The sequence below is a fragment of the Microcebus murinus genome, chromosome 3, assembly GCF_040939455.1.
Source record: "Microcebus murinus isolate Inina chromosome 3, M.murinus_Inina_mat1.0, whole genome shotgun sequence".
Classification (NCBI taxonomy): domain Eukaryota; kingdom Metazoa; phylum Chordata; class Mammalia; order Primates; family Cheirogaleidae; genus Microcebus; species Microcebus murinus.
Window position 1 is genome coordinate 112,643,405 of NC_134106.1, and position 14,430 is coordinate 112,657,834.

The 14,430-nt window shown below is 49.1% G+C and overlaps 1 protein-coding gene across 4 annotated transcripts in view; it reads left to right on the top strand.

Annotated features, from left to right (window-relative positions):
* Positions 1-6,068: 6,068 nt before the first annotated feature.
* FAM114A1 (family with sequence similarity 114 member A1) overlaps positions 6,069-14,430 on the top strand; it is a 130,757-nt gene continuing 122,395 nt past the window's right edge. For all 4 annotated transcript variants that reach the window (XM_076001178.1, XM_076001176.1, XM_076001177.1 and 1 more), the window contains exons 1-2: positions 6,069-6,172; positions 12,585-12,937. In XM_076001178.1, coding sequence (XP_075857293.1) covers positions 12,593-12,937 — 345 coding nt within the window. In that variant the 5' untranslated portion in view covers positions 6,069-6,172; positions 12,585-12,592. The remainder of the gene's footprint in view (positions 6,173-12,584; positions 12,938-14,430) is intronic.

The following is a 14,430-nucleotide window of genomic DNA, read 5'->3' on the forward strand; positions in this document are numbered from 1 at the left end:
TTAACAGCAGAACAAGAACAGTTAGGAAACGGCGCAAGGTTTGCACTCTAGTCAGTAGTGGGGCCCCAGTGTCTATGTGATTCAGCATTACCCATGCAGCCTTAGAAGACACCCTGTGTTCTCATAAGAGAGACACAGAGAGACGCAGAGCCTTTGCAAACAGAGGCAGAGATTGGGGCGCTGCAGCCACAAGCCAAGGAATGTCTGGAGCCACCAGAGGCTGCAGTGGGCATCACCCTGCCAACACCTCAATTTTGGACTTCTGGCCTCCAGAACTGTGAGGAAATAGATTTCTGCTGTTTTAAGCCACACAATTTGTGGCCATTAGTTATGGCAGCCACAGGAAAACATGCGAGGGTTTACCTATGTATGTGGATATAGGAATAAAAACATTTTTTTCTCAAAGGATATGTAAGAAACTGTTACCTTTGAGCAGGAAAACTGAGAGAGAAAGAGAGAGAAAAGGAGAGAGAAAGATTTTTATTCTCTATATTATGCCTTTTTGTCCTGTCTGAATTTTTTATTCTATACACTTTTACTTTAATTTTTTTAAAAAATAGTGTCACATTGGGATAAGTAAAATAACATAATTTGCCAGCAAATATAGCATCCCTATGCAGAGGCAAAACATTATTTTGATAATTTTCACTTTTTAAAAAACTGCCCTTCATCTTTCTCCAGATGAATAAATAAATATTAGTGTCTACCAACAGCTTTGAAATGAGTTACATGACAATTATAATATCACTATCATAAAATATACAAACCATAGGAAAAAGATTGATAATGTATATATTGAATATTGATATTAAAACTAAGATTTTTCTGCTGAATTTTTAAAAAGACAGGCTACAGGCTGGAAGAAAATACTAATAACACATACAGTCACAACAGGGCTCATATCCAAAATACATAAAGATTCCGTACAAATCAATACAAAAATGACTACCAAACCCAGTGGGGGGAGATGAGCAAAGGATATAAACAGCCGGATAACAGAAAAGGAAATAGAAATAGCTCAAACATATGAAAAGGCATGCATCCTCATTAGGACATAGGAAAAGACACTCAGATAACCAGGAGACACCACTGTACACCCCTGAGGGGCCAGGCATAAGTATTATTTTGAAAGCCCGTGAGGTGACTGCATTCCAGCCCCTCGAGGATCAGGGCACTGAGACCTACACGTCAGCCTAAGCACAGCGCCCTCTGGTGGTCACTATTTTCCCCAGGGCACCTCTCACACCTCAGGGGCCTGCAGGGGTGCAGGTGTTCTTCATTCTCACTGCTACTTCCAGATCATTGCTCCTCCCTCCACCCCCGGAAACCCACTCCTTCTGATTGCAATCATCTACTGAGCTCCATAATTTCATCAGGTATTCTAGCACCACTCTTAAGTCCGATAACATCCCTTTCATAATTCTAGTGATTTCTATAGCTATGTAGAGATTTTTCTATTCCTCTGGCCTCTCAATTCTTTGAATATTCTCTCATCTAACCCTCTTGTCCTGCATCCTACCTCAGTCGCACATTCTCTTATTATATCCTAGATGTTGTTATTATCACTGCCTGCACCGCTTCAATAATTTCTATTGCCAGCATTCCACTTTCCAGCTCCCACATCCAACTCTTTCCCTCTGATGTAAACAATTCCCCAACCCTACTGCATCAGACTGCAAGATCATGATCTTTCTTTTTAATCATTCTCTGCATTCACCCTCAGCTACCTCACTCCTCCCTACTTAACCCAGGTTGAATCCAAGTCTCCCCTGGACTATGCTGAATTTAAGTGGCCGAACAGACCTGGAGAAATACACGCCCAGGCTGATTGTCTCACTTGGAGTTTATCCCTGGTTCCCAAACTCAAGAGAGAGAAGAGGGAGCAGCAATTCTACTGCCCTCCCTACCACCCCTCCCCAGCCCCTTCACTCTCCTACTCTTTTATCTCCCACCTCGTACGCTCCCCAATCTCCTTCCTTTTTCATTTTTGGCTGATGATGCTTCATTTTCACAAGGAAAAAAAAATGCTACCAGAGAGCATTTCCACAAACTTCCCCAAAACTACCAGCCTGCCTGCACTTTCCCTGCCCTTCTGAATAAACTCTGTATGTCAGAGCCAGTCCTTCCCCATTAAGCACTGGTTCGCTGTCCTGCTCATCTACTCAAGGAAATCACTCTTGCAATTATCCTCTCTCTACTGTATCAACATTTTTCTGCTCTCATGTATTATTCCAATAATCATATAATGCCACAATATCTTCCATCTTTATAGAAATCCCTCCCTCCCACAACCTGTTCTTCCTTGTTCCTTTATACACCAGAACTCCTTGAAAAAGTTGTTTCATTCACTGTCTCTAATTATCCTCCTCCCATTCTCTCAAATCTACTCCAGACAGGATTCCGTCCCCACCACTCTTTTCAAGGTCACCAAAGATCACCACATTGCCAAATCCAATGGTCAATTCTCAATTTTCATCTTATGTAAACTATAAGCAGCATTGAACAGAGTTGAAAGATCTTGAAAAGTTTTCTTGCTTGGCTTCTTGGACCCCATATTTCCCCTGCCCCAACCCTCCCAGACTCCACTACCTCTCTGGCCTCACCTTCTTCCACTCGCTGCTCCAGCCCCATTAACTTTACCTTTCTGTGAGTTCACCCACCATATAATGCTGCCATTTCCCCCGTCTTTACAAAAGGACCCCCTCCCTTTGAATCCACAACTGCTCTTGCAGTCCCTCTGCCTGAGATTGTCCTCAGATATCACCATGGTTCCCTCCCTTACTTCCTTAAAGTCTACACTGAAATGTCACTTTATCAGCAAGGTGCTCCCAGCCCATAGTTACTCACAATGATCATTCCCTGGACCTGTAGATTCCACAGCCTGCTTTATTCCACCACTTGATGTATGACCTAGTTAGGGTCTATCTCCCTTTCTGTAGAATATAAGTTCTTGAAGGCAGGATTTTGTGTTGTTCCTTATTGTATTCCTGGCACCTAAAGCAGTACTTGGTCCACACTTTCTGAAAAGTTGTGTCGAATAAATGGTTGAACCACACTGAAAGGCAATGTGGCAATGTCTAGTAAAAGTGACCCAGATATTCCATTTCTAGCCTAGGATTCAAGAAAATATATACAAATGTGGCCATTGCAGCACCGAGTGAAATATGAAACCAGAAGGCGTCCTTCAGTTGGGAAATGGATAAATCGTGGCATGTTCATACACTGGAATCCTATGAAGACTTTGAAATGAAGGTAATAATACTGGAGCTACATGTCTGAATGATTCTCAAAAATACAATGTTGAGTAAACAAGCATACAGGATATTATTTATAAAAGTTTAGAACACTGAAAAACAATTCTCTATACATTTACGGGTGATTAGGATATAAGCAGTAAACATACAGAAATACAGGTGGGAGGCATATACAATCACCTCAGGACAATGGTTACCTGCAGGGAAGGGGGGAAATGGAAGGAACAGGGTTTCAGACACATCTAGAACAATTTTTTTCTTTCAAAAGAAGGTTCTCTAACCTGTCATGAGATTAAAGAAAAAAATGAATAAACAAAAGAAATAAAAAGGTTCTGAAAGAAATACGGCAAAAAAATTGTTAAATCTGGGTATCTTCATACTATTCTCTACATCTTTATACAAATAAGTATTTGTCATATTATTCTCTACTTTTTAAATATGTTTTAAATATTCCAGAATTTTTTAATGAATTTTTAAAATTTTAGTTGCAGAAAAACAAAATGGATGAAATAAAACCTGGCAGGCTTGGAGGCAGCTACATTTGAGTAAAAGGGCGTTATGTGCAGTCAGCAAAAAGGAAAAAACACCTTGTTGCTAGGATTGTTTGGTTGATATCCTTTACCAGATAGGTATGTTTTTGGATCACAGGAGAAGAGGAACCAGCCCTTTAAAAAGGCACTGGCTGGTTGGACTGTTGTCACTCAGCAGGGCAGGGAAGGCAGGTGCAGCAAAGGTGCTCACAAAGGTGTCTAGGCAGGCACAGAAATCACAGGCATGCGTGTTTGCAAACACACCTGTTATATCGAAACCCAATCTGATAACGCTCACAACATCAGAACTGGAAGGATGGTACAGGCCAATGCTCTCTATTTTAGAAGCAATAAACTGAGGTACAGAAGCCAAGTGTTAGTTATGATTCAAAGTTCTGGCTCAATTCAAAAAGGTTGATCTCAATTTAAAGCAGTTTCCACTCCCCCCCCCCACACACACATTAAGATAACTTTCCAGTTTTTCTATGAGTATAAAAATAACAAATATAATTTTTTATTTAATATGGAAAGTTTAAGGAAGAAACTGGAATATAAGGAATAACTTGATTGTCCCATCACTAGGAGAAGACTTGAAAAAATTACAATACAAAAATATTACAAAATATGATGCAAGTCTTAGAAGAATGATACATATTGACCAAGATGATTATAATATATAAATAGGAAAAAATGTATAATATATGTCAATATCTTGTCATTTTTATAAAAAGCAAACATAAAACCATGTGCATGTGTTTATAAAAGCTTAGAAAAACCACAGTGGGATCTGCACGCTATTAAAAATGGTAGTGATAACTGATGGTGAGAGAGTGAGGCCGTAACTGTTTTTTCTTTAATTTTGAATTTATAATTTTTTCTAAAGAGGAGGGTGTGGAGTGGGAGAAAGAGGAGATAATTTGCCTTAAACACAACACTCAGAAAGAATCACTGGTTTTAAATTATATTTTTTCCAACTTTTATATAAAATGTATGTACACTTATACATTTATGAAACTAGTTCATAGCATACATACTAAGCTTCCCCCCGCCCCAGAGTTAATATTTAGCCTTGAGGAAGGCCTTAAAATATGGCCTTCCTTCCATGTCAACAAATTCTAATTTTGAATGGCTACAATATATCTTATTGTTTGAAATTACTACAGTCTTTCCTCACCAATCCCTTATTGTGTGACATTTGGCTTCTGATTTTCCCTGGCACAAACAACTCCAATAAACATCCTTTTACATACATATTTGTACATTTGACTGTTTACTTAGGACAAATTCGCAGATGAGGAATTCCTGGGCCAAACCTAATGCATTTGAGTTTTGATCCACATTTCCAAACTGGCCTTTTAGAAAGTGTTTCTTTTGTTGTTTGGGTTCTGTTGGTTGGTTGGTTCGTTGGCTTTTTAAAATCACTCTGCACTCCCACCGGCCGTGGAAGGGAATGCAGCTTAACGCCGAATCGAAAGATCACAAACTCTCCCGCCGAACTTGAGCAACCCCTTCCCGGGGAAGCCGTGGGGTTACCAGGCGCTTTCAAAGGAAGGAGACGGCTCCAGCGAACCCCGAGCCCGGCGCAGAGCCGGGACGGGCGGAGCTCCGGGGCAGTCGGGGCGCCCCGCACCCCAGGGTGTCCGAGCGCCCCACGCGGCGGGGCGGGGCCAGGCGGCGTGGCCTCTCTGGCCGGCGGGGCGGGGCGAGGCAGGCGGCGTGGCCTCTCTGGCCGGCGGGGCGGGGCGAGGCAGGCGGCGTGGCCTCTCTGGCCGGCGGGGCGGGGCGGGGCGAGGCAGGCGGCGTGGCCTCTCTGGCCGGCGGGGCGGGGCGGGGCGGGGCCTCTCTGGCCGGCGGGGCGGGGCGGGGCGGGGCGGGGCGGGGCAGGCGGCGTGGCCTCTCTGGCCGGCGGGGCGGGGCGGGGCGGGGCGAGGCAGGCGGCGCGGGGCGGGGCGGGGCGGGGCAGGCGGCGTGGCCTCTCTGGCCGGCGGGGCGGGGCGGGGCGAGGCAGGCGGCGTGGCCTCTCTGGCCGGCGGGGCGGGGCAGGCGGCGTGGCCTCTCTGGCCGGCGGGGCGGGGCCAGGGAGCGGGGCCTCTCTGGCCGGCGGGGCGGGGCGGGGCGGGGCGGGGCGGGGCGGGGCGGGGCAGGCGGCGTGGCCTCTCTGGCCGGCGGGGCGGGGCGGGGCGGGGCGGGGCGGGGCGGGGCGGGGCGGGGCGGGGCGGGGCGGGGCAGGCGGCGTGGCCTCTCTGGCCGGCGGGGCGGGGCGGGGCGCCCCGCCGCCCGCGGCCCCTCCCTGCCCGCCCCCGGGCCGCGTCCCCGCCAGCCTTGCCGACGTGGCGGGGCGGGGCGGGACCCGCCGGGCGCTCCCGCGCGCACTGGACCGCCGGAGCGGTAAGAGCCGGGCACCCTGTCCCCGTCCCTTCCCGCGGCGGGTGGGCGGGCGGAGAGGCGCGGGGCGGCGGGGCGGCGCGGCGGGGCGGGGGAGACTCACTGCGCGCCGGTGCAGGAGCTCGGGCCGCCGCGTGCGTCAAGGAGCGGCCGTCGGCAGGGACTGGGCGCCGGGCGCCGGCGACAGCGGCTGGGGGCGAAGGTCCGCGGGGCGCGGGCGGCGCGGCCGAGGGCCCGCGTGCGCGCGGGCGTGTGAGTGTGTGTGTGTGAGTGTGTGTCGCTCGGGTCCACGCTCATGCACACACCCGCACGCCCGCGCGCCGGCTCTGCCCCCTCGGCCGGCGCGGACCTCCCGGGGCCGGCCAGGAACCCCCAAGTGCCCGTCCCGGCACCGGGCCAGTCTGGAAAGTTCCCGGTGACCGAGTCCGAGGCAGCGGCGGGCCTGCCGGCGGGCCGGGGCGGGGCGCGGGGTCCGCGCGGCGAAGGCCTCCCGGGGTCCTGCGCTTGGCCTCGGAAAGCCCCGCTCCGGCCTCGGCCCGCGCCGAGCGCCAGTCCTCCCGCCGACCCGGCCGGCGCCAAGCCGGCGCCGCCTCCACGCGGAGCCCCGGGCGGGTCCCGCTCCTTCCCAACGCCCGGCCTCCACTGGTGGGCTCGCCTTCGCCCGGCGCCTGGCGTCCCAGCCCCTGAGCGGGCGCCCGAACGCCACTGCGGTCCGCGGGTGGGAAGACGTGTCTGCGGCTGTGAGGGCGCGGCTCTGCTGAGCCGTCGGCGCCGTCCCAAACGTCTCGAAGGCGGCGAGCAGGTGGCTTTTTAGTCACAGCCTCTCTAGCTCATAAGGCCTCAGCCCACCCGAGGTGCCTGAGGAGGCAGCCTGCGCTCAGATGTGGCCCCTCCGCCGCCGGGCGGCCCTGCCCGCGCCCACCTGCCCGCGCTCGCTCCCCGACCTGAACTCGGAGGGCCGGTCTCCCCGTGGCGCCGGCGCGCGTGCGAGGGGCGCGGCGGGAGGCGCGGGCGAGGGGCGCGGCGGGAGGCGCGGGCGGGGGGCGCGGCGGGGGGCGCGGGCGAGGGGCGCGGCGGGGGGCGCGGGCGAGGGGCGCGGCGGGAGGCGCGGGCGGGGGGCGCGGCGGGAGGCGCGGGCGGGGGGCGCGGCGGGGGGCGCGGGCGAGGGGCGCGGCGGGGGGCGCGGGCGAGGGGCGCGGCGGGAGGCGCGGGCGAGGGGCGCGGCGGGAGCGCGCGGGCGAGGGGCGCGGCGGGGGGCGCCGGCGAGGGCGCCGCGGGAGCGCCTTCCTGATCTCAGAGATTGGGCGCGCAAGTCGCCCCTCACTTGTAAGGCCAGGACTCTGTCAAGCAGCGTTTCTTCAGTTGATGCCAAGCAGGGCGTCTTTCGGCCCGGGCACATGCGCGGAGTCGGCCACAGTCCCGCGGACGGACGCAGGAGCGAGTCCTCCAGCCCGCAGTCCGGTGCGGGCCCGAAACAGAAAAGGGACGGTTGACGCGAGGGGGGCGAGCGAGGGGGCGTTCAGAGTCGACGGTGACGCTAGCGGGTTTCTGGAGGAGCGGAGTTTGCCAGGCGGCGGAGGCCGGGGGCGCGGAGGCCGGGGGCGCGGAGGCCGGGGGCGCGGAGGCCGGGGGCGCGGAGGCCGGGGGCGCGGAGGCCGGGGGCGCGGAGGCCGGGGGCGCGGAGGCCGGGCGGGGGAGCGCCGGAGTGGAGGGGCGCGAGAGTCGCAGGGCGGGACGGAGACGGGGCTGGAGTCTGAGGGGCGGGGCGCGTGCGAAGGTGTCTGCACCTAAAGGCTTTCAAACAAGGGAGCAGTCGGCCCCGCTCGGTTTCAGGCGGGCTAGGCTCGCCACTTGGCGGGCTTCATGGGAACTGTTGCTGCCCAGCTCAGCCGCGCTTCCGCGGTTTTTCTTCCTGGCCCTTCACTGACTGGCACTTTTTTTAATTGGGGAAGATGATCTCACCAAATTTCTGTTTTGCCAATTGAGGCCATTTTAAAAACATCCATCCACTGTCACCCATACTACATAAAATGAAAGCTATTTTAATACCAAGAAAAGCACAAAGGCTAAACTTGTAAGGTGAAGGAGTCCTGTACATTTAATAAATTTAGATTTATGAAAAACGTGCATGCACTCTTGTCCTCATTTTTCTCTATCATCCTGGTCTGGCCCCGGTCCTGCAGTTGGGGTTTGGGAACAAAGTACAGAGACCATTTTGTCCAGCCTCGCTGTAGAGCGAGGAAGCCCAGTGGGAATGAGCAGGCTGTCCGCCTGCAAAGGGACAGTGGGACCAGAGGCCACGGGTGTTGACCCCGGAGCGCATGGCTCTTCACCTCACAGTACCAGCCCTGTTATTTCTCCGTGCAGCCTCTTTTCCTGCTCACACGGATGTCTGTCCTAGTGTCTAGAATTAATTTCTGATGCTGGCCATTTGCACACCTTCTTGTCCCATGATACCCGAGTAACCATATCACAGCCACTTTCAAGGTTCTCCCTTGCACATGGTCAGTCTGGTTCAGGCACATCTATCCATTTCCGATATGCTGTTTTGCATGGCTTTTTAACTGTTTGTGTTAGCACCTCAGGTTATTCATTTCTGAAGGATAGTGACCATGTCTTCTGTTTGACACTTATTTTGGGACCTCTAAGGTTGCTGTTAATGTTCTGGGAGCATTTTGGTGATGAATGAATATATTCATGAGAAGCTAACTTATTCCCAGCCTACAAAGGCTTCTTTATATGCCACCCTTCCTCTCCTTGGAAGCAGCCTCCCTGTTTCTGTGGATTGAGTCTCCGTAGCCTCACAGCCATGGGACATGGGTGCAGTGACAACATTCCAAACCACAAATCAGGAAAGGCCTCTAAGTGCGACTGCTTATGGGGCCTCCAGACCGAGAAGGGGACCACCCCGGGAAACGCAGTGCAAATCGCAGCTGAGGTCCTGGTGCACTCCAGCGGTCCCTGAACAGAGACAGCTGCGTATTCAGAACACAGTTTCTAATGGTTTCACACAAAATGGAGCAGTCGTAAAGATGATTACCTTTCCCCCATCACAGTAGCATCCGCAGTCGATAAAGGTATACCAGAACAAAGACTTTTTTTTTTGATTTTGGGAAAATTAAACCTGTAACAGGTAGAAGTAAATATAGATTAGAGATATACAAAATTAGAAGTTGAAATAGGGCTCATCTTATGGTAACCATTTTTATTATTTAAATAAATATAAAAATCTAGTCTTTCTGAAATTTATGAGTTATCCATAAATATTTTTTAGCAATATCAGTTCAACACCTTACAGCTGCTTTTTGGGGGTATTTTTTTTTTTTTTTTTTTTTTTTTTTTTTTTTTTTTTGAGACAGAGTCTCGCTTTGTTGCCCAGGCTAGAGTGAGTGCCATGGCGTCAGCCTAGCTCACAGCAACCTCAAACTCCTGGGCTCAAGGGATCCTCCTGCCTCAGCCTCCCAAGTAGCTGGGACTACAGGCATGTGCCACCATGCCCGGCTAATTTTTTTTTTGTATATATTAGTTGGCCAATTAATTTCTTTCTATTTATAGTAGAGACGGGGTCTCGCTCTTGCTCAGGCTGGTTTCGAACTCCTGACCTCGAGCAATCCGCCCGCCTCGGCCTCCCAGAGAGCTAGGATTACAGGCGTGAGCCACCGCGCCCGGCCTTGGGGGTATTTTTGAAGGGATGGTTCATGTTGCTGGTTGAATACAGAGCAACTGCAGAGAAGACAAGTTTTATTGCAGTGATTTTTCTACACTTGAGGTAAACTGATCTAAGGCAATTTGGCCATCAGAGGTAGGTGAGGGCTATAGGTTTCCTTCCTTGCGACCTCACTACCAAGAGCTACATTACCATGAATCCAAGTTCTCTGATGGAATTCTGCCACATACACAAATATTAGCGACCAGGCTTAGTTATGCAGCCTGTCCTGATAAGCTTGAAGTTCTAACTTGCTGTCCTTTTAGGCCTGTGTTCTAGGGGCAGGACTCTAGGTCACCTTCAGGATTTGGAGTTCTGCAGTTGGCCAGAAGCACTAGAAAAACCCTCCTCCAAAGGGCAGTTGGCTGCTGGACTCTTATTATCTTGTGCTCTGGTCATAGAAGGACAGAAGGCACCTGTTCATTATTTCTCACTTTTCCATGTATCTTAAACACCTTCCATTTCACCAGTGAAAAATGATTCTAATATTCCTTATGCTAACTAGCTTACCCTGGAGTGCCACTCAGGAGAGTAGTTAAACCCTTTCTAGAGGCCAACACCCAATTACAAATTTTGAAGTGCTTACTAAAGACCTGGATAGTATATTCTTAAACTGAGCACTTCTGATGTTAAACACCCCTAGGACATAAATGAAAGTTTAGGGACTGCTGTCCTAGGCCACAGGTCAGCACATTTTCTTTAACAGGCTGATGGTAAATATTTTGGGCTTTGCAACTTTGTATGTCATAATCTGTGTTACAACTACTCAGCTTTGCTGTTGTAGTGCTAGAGAAGCCCTAACAGCATGTATGTAAACAAACGGGCCAATAAAATGTTATTTATCAAAACAAGCAGAGGGCAAGTTTTGGCCAACAGGTGGTAGTTTGCCAATCCCATGTCCTAGGCCAGTCTTGACTCAGAGGTTGTCACAAAGATTTGATAAACTTCTCAGTGATTTTCAAGTCCCCCCCCCCCGCCCCGAGCCAATTCCATTCCCCTCCCATGAACCACAATATCTACCCTTTCCTGTGCAGTAGCCGCCTGTATCATTCCTTACTGTGTCAGCTAGGCTTTGACCAGACTCCTCGACATCACGTGGCCAACCTCGAATATCCTAACCCTAACATACCAGGTAGAGGGAAATATACATTCATTGCCTTTCTTACCCATAGACTTGTTTATAAGAGTGTTATCACTGAATTCAAGGTCTGGCAGATATTTTTGTTTATAAAAATGTATTCTGCCGGGCGTGGTGGCGCACGCCTGTAATCTTAGCACTTTGGGAGGCTGAGGCGGGCGGATTGCTCAAGGTCAGGAGTTCGAAACCAGCCTGAGCGAGACCCCGTCTCTACCAAAAATAGAAATAAATTAATTGACCAACTAAAAATATATATACAAAAAAAATTAGCCAGGCATGGTGCGCATGCCTGTAGTCCCAGCTACTCGGGAGGCTAAGGCAGTAGGATCGCTGAGCCCCGGAGATTGAGGTTGCTGTGAGCCAGGCTGACGCCACGGCACTCACTCTAGCCTGGGCAACAAAGTGAGACTCTGTCTCAAAAAAAAAAAAAATGTATTCTAACATTTAACTGGGAAGTGAGGGAACAAAAGAAAGACAATAGGGAAATAGAGAGTCATTTGGAACCACCTCCTGTAAGAGCACTTCTGAGTATCTCTATACAAACATTAATGTAACTCAGCAGGCATATTTGTTGAGCTTCCCACTATGTATGAGAAACCGTGTTAAGTGCTATGAAAACAAAGCACTCACTTCTTTCCATTTCATCCTTGTGTTTCCCTGACTAAACTATTGTCCCAGGCCTTCACCAGCTGGTCCCCAACAAAGCACACTTATGTGTATGTATGTCTCTTTCTCCCTTTGAATCTCTGATGACATTGCAAAGCCAAGTAGCAAGTATTTTTTTGATAAGCACTTGGGTATTTCCTATGCTTATTCTCATTATTGCTATAAATATAATTAACAAAGTCAGATTAAATAATTTTACAGATAATATCTTAGTTCCCATGTGCATATCCCTTCATGCCAAGTAAGAGATCTGGGAAAGTTTAAAGATAGCACTGTATGTAGGTTTGCATTAGTTTTCTATTGTGGCTGTAGCACATTTCAACACAGATTTATTCTCTTGTGGTTCTGGAGGTCAGAAGTCTGAAATCAGTGTCCTTGTGCTAAAGTCAGGGTGTCGGCAGGCCAGGTCCTTCTGGAGTCTCTGATGGGAGAGTGGTTTCTTTGCCACTCTCCGTGTTCTGGTGGCTGCCTGCATTCCTTGGCCTGGGGCCCCTTCCTTCATCTCCAAAATGCATCACTCCAGCCTCTGCTTCTGTCATCAAATAACCCTTTCTTGTAGTCTGAGAAGACTTCCTCTGGTAAGGACACTTGTGACTGCATTTAGGCTCAACCTAGGTAATCCAAAACAATCCCCCTATCTCCAGATCCTTAACTTAATCACATCTGCAAAGTCCCTTTTGTCATGTAAGGTAACACTCACGGTTCTGGGTATTAGGACATGGATACCTTTGGGGCCATTATTCAGGCTCCCACAAGATTGCATAAAGTTTCCTATTAGTAGAAGAAAGCTTAGCCCTAGATTTAATTTAAAGCTTAGCCTTAGATTTAATTTAATTTTGCAGGGCTTTAAATTAAAGCTTAAGAATTCAGGTTAAAGCATAAAGTGTTTGTGATTATATTGACAGATAATAAAATGTCTGATGATGCTGGTGACACCTTAGCCACTGGAGACAAAGTAGAAATTACTGAGATGCCCAATAGTGATTCTTTACCTGAAGATGCAGACGTACACTGTGATTCAGCCACAATTTCAAATGAGCCAACGCCAGTTGACCCCAGAGAAGTGCATGACAATGCAGCTGTTCAGGGTGCAGAGACTGCTGCCACTGGGCATCCTGAGCAGCCCAGAGACACCAGTGCCACAGAGCCCCCTCCCAATGGAGAAGTGACTGAGGATACATTTGCTGAGTGCATTGACTCCGTCAGCCTTGAGGCAGAACCTGGATCTGAAATACCCTTGAAAGAACAGAATGATCCGGTAAGAGTAATGCATTCAATTCACTTCCACCTGAGTTCTTACTGATACCACGTGCAGAGCTTGGCAGCAAGCTCTGTGGATGGGAATTAGAAGTTCACAATGTATTATGATATCACCTCTATCATCAAAAAACATGTTGTGTGGTAAGATATATATGAGAATAATTTGTCGTAATATTTGCATTTTGATAATTGTGTTATTAACAATAATAACAGCCACCAATTATTGGATAAAACATGAGTGCCAGGCCCTCTGCTAGCCATCAGTGCTGGTATTATTAACCCCGATTTATAGATGAGGCAACCGGGCTCAGAGATGTTAGCCTGCCCTAGCCTACTCGGTAGTAAACTGAAGATACTGTAATATCAGACTAATGCCTCTGGATGACTAACAAGCCTGATTCAATCCTAAACAAGTCAATGTTTCTGTAAGACCATTTAAATTCTAATGCATATTTACAAATCCACTTTGGAGATCTTCACCATTCAGGTCCCTAATTTATCATCACATAATACCTTCCAGGGACCAGAGGCAAAGCACACTGATTGCTCCTTCCTCTCAGTGCCTGCACCTGTCTCTCTGGGCGGTAAGCTAGGCCAGCATCTCTCCATTGGTACCTTGTACTACACCAGTACAACTGTGCCAGCTGTTTTCTTGGTGCCTTTACCTCCAGCCGTATGGTTATGGGCAGGGGCGGGACTCAGTCAGCATGAAAAGAGTAGATGGGCTGCCCTCGTCATCCTGTCTGGACTGCCTTCTTGAGTGATGGTACAAGAATAGGGATTTGGGGTCTGCCCTCAGCGGGGAGTTTGGACCAGATCTGCTAAACATCCACAAGATTTTGTTTGTGAATTCTGAGAGTTCACAGACCCTTTGAAGCCATCCATAGACCCCCTACAAGATCAAGAGCCCCTAGACCAGAGGTTCTCAACTCTCGCTGAACATAATAACCACTGGGGGAGATTTGAAACATACTAATGCCAGGATACCCATCCCAAGGATTCTGATTCAGCAATGGAGTTTGAACATCAGTGTTTTTTGTTCTTAGAAATCCGCCAACATTTATGGTTCTAAAAACATAAAATTTTCTTGTCTAAAATCTCCAAGAGCAAAACTGAACTTTAGATTTTATCTATTTATATTTTCAGAATATTATGAGGGTATAAACATTTTAGTTACATGAATTTTTTTTGTACAGTTTGAGTTAAAGTTATAAGTGTGTCCATCACCCATATAGTGTGCATTGTACCCATTAAGTGTGAATTTAATCATCCCCCCCTCACCTGCTTGATTTCCATTGAATTTTACTACCCTGTGTACACATAAGTGTTGATCTATAAGTTTCAATTTAATGGTGAGTACATAAGGTTTTTGTTCTTCCATTCTTGATATACTTCACTAAAAGGATGGTCTCCAGTTCCATCCAGGTTGTCACAAAAGGTCTTAGTTCACCTTTTTTTATGGCTAATACTCCATGGTATACATATAGCACA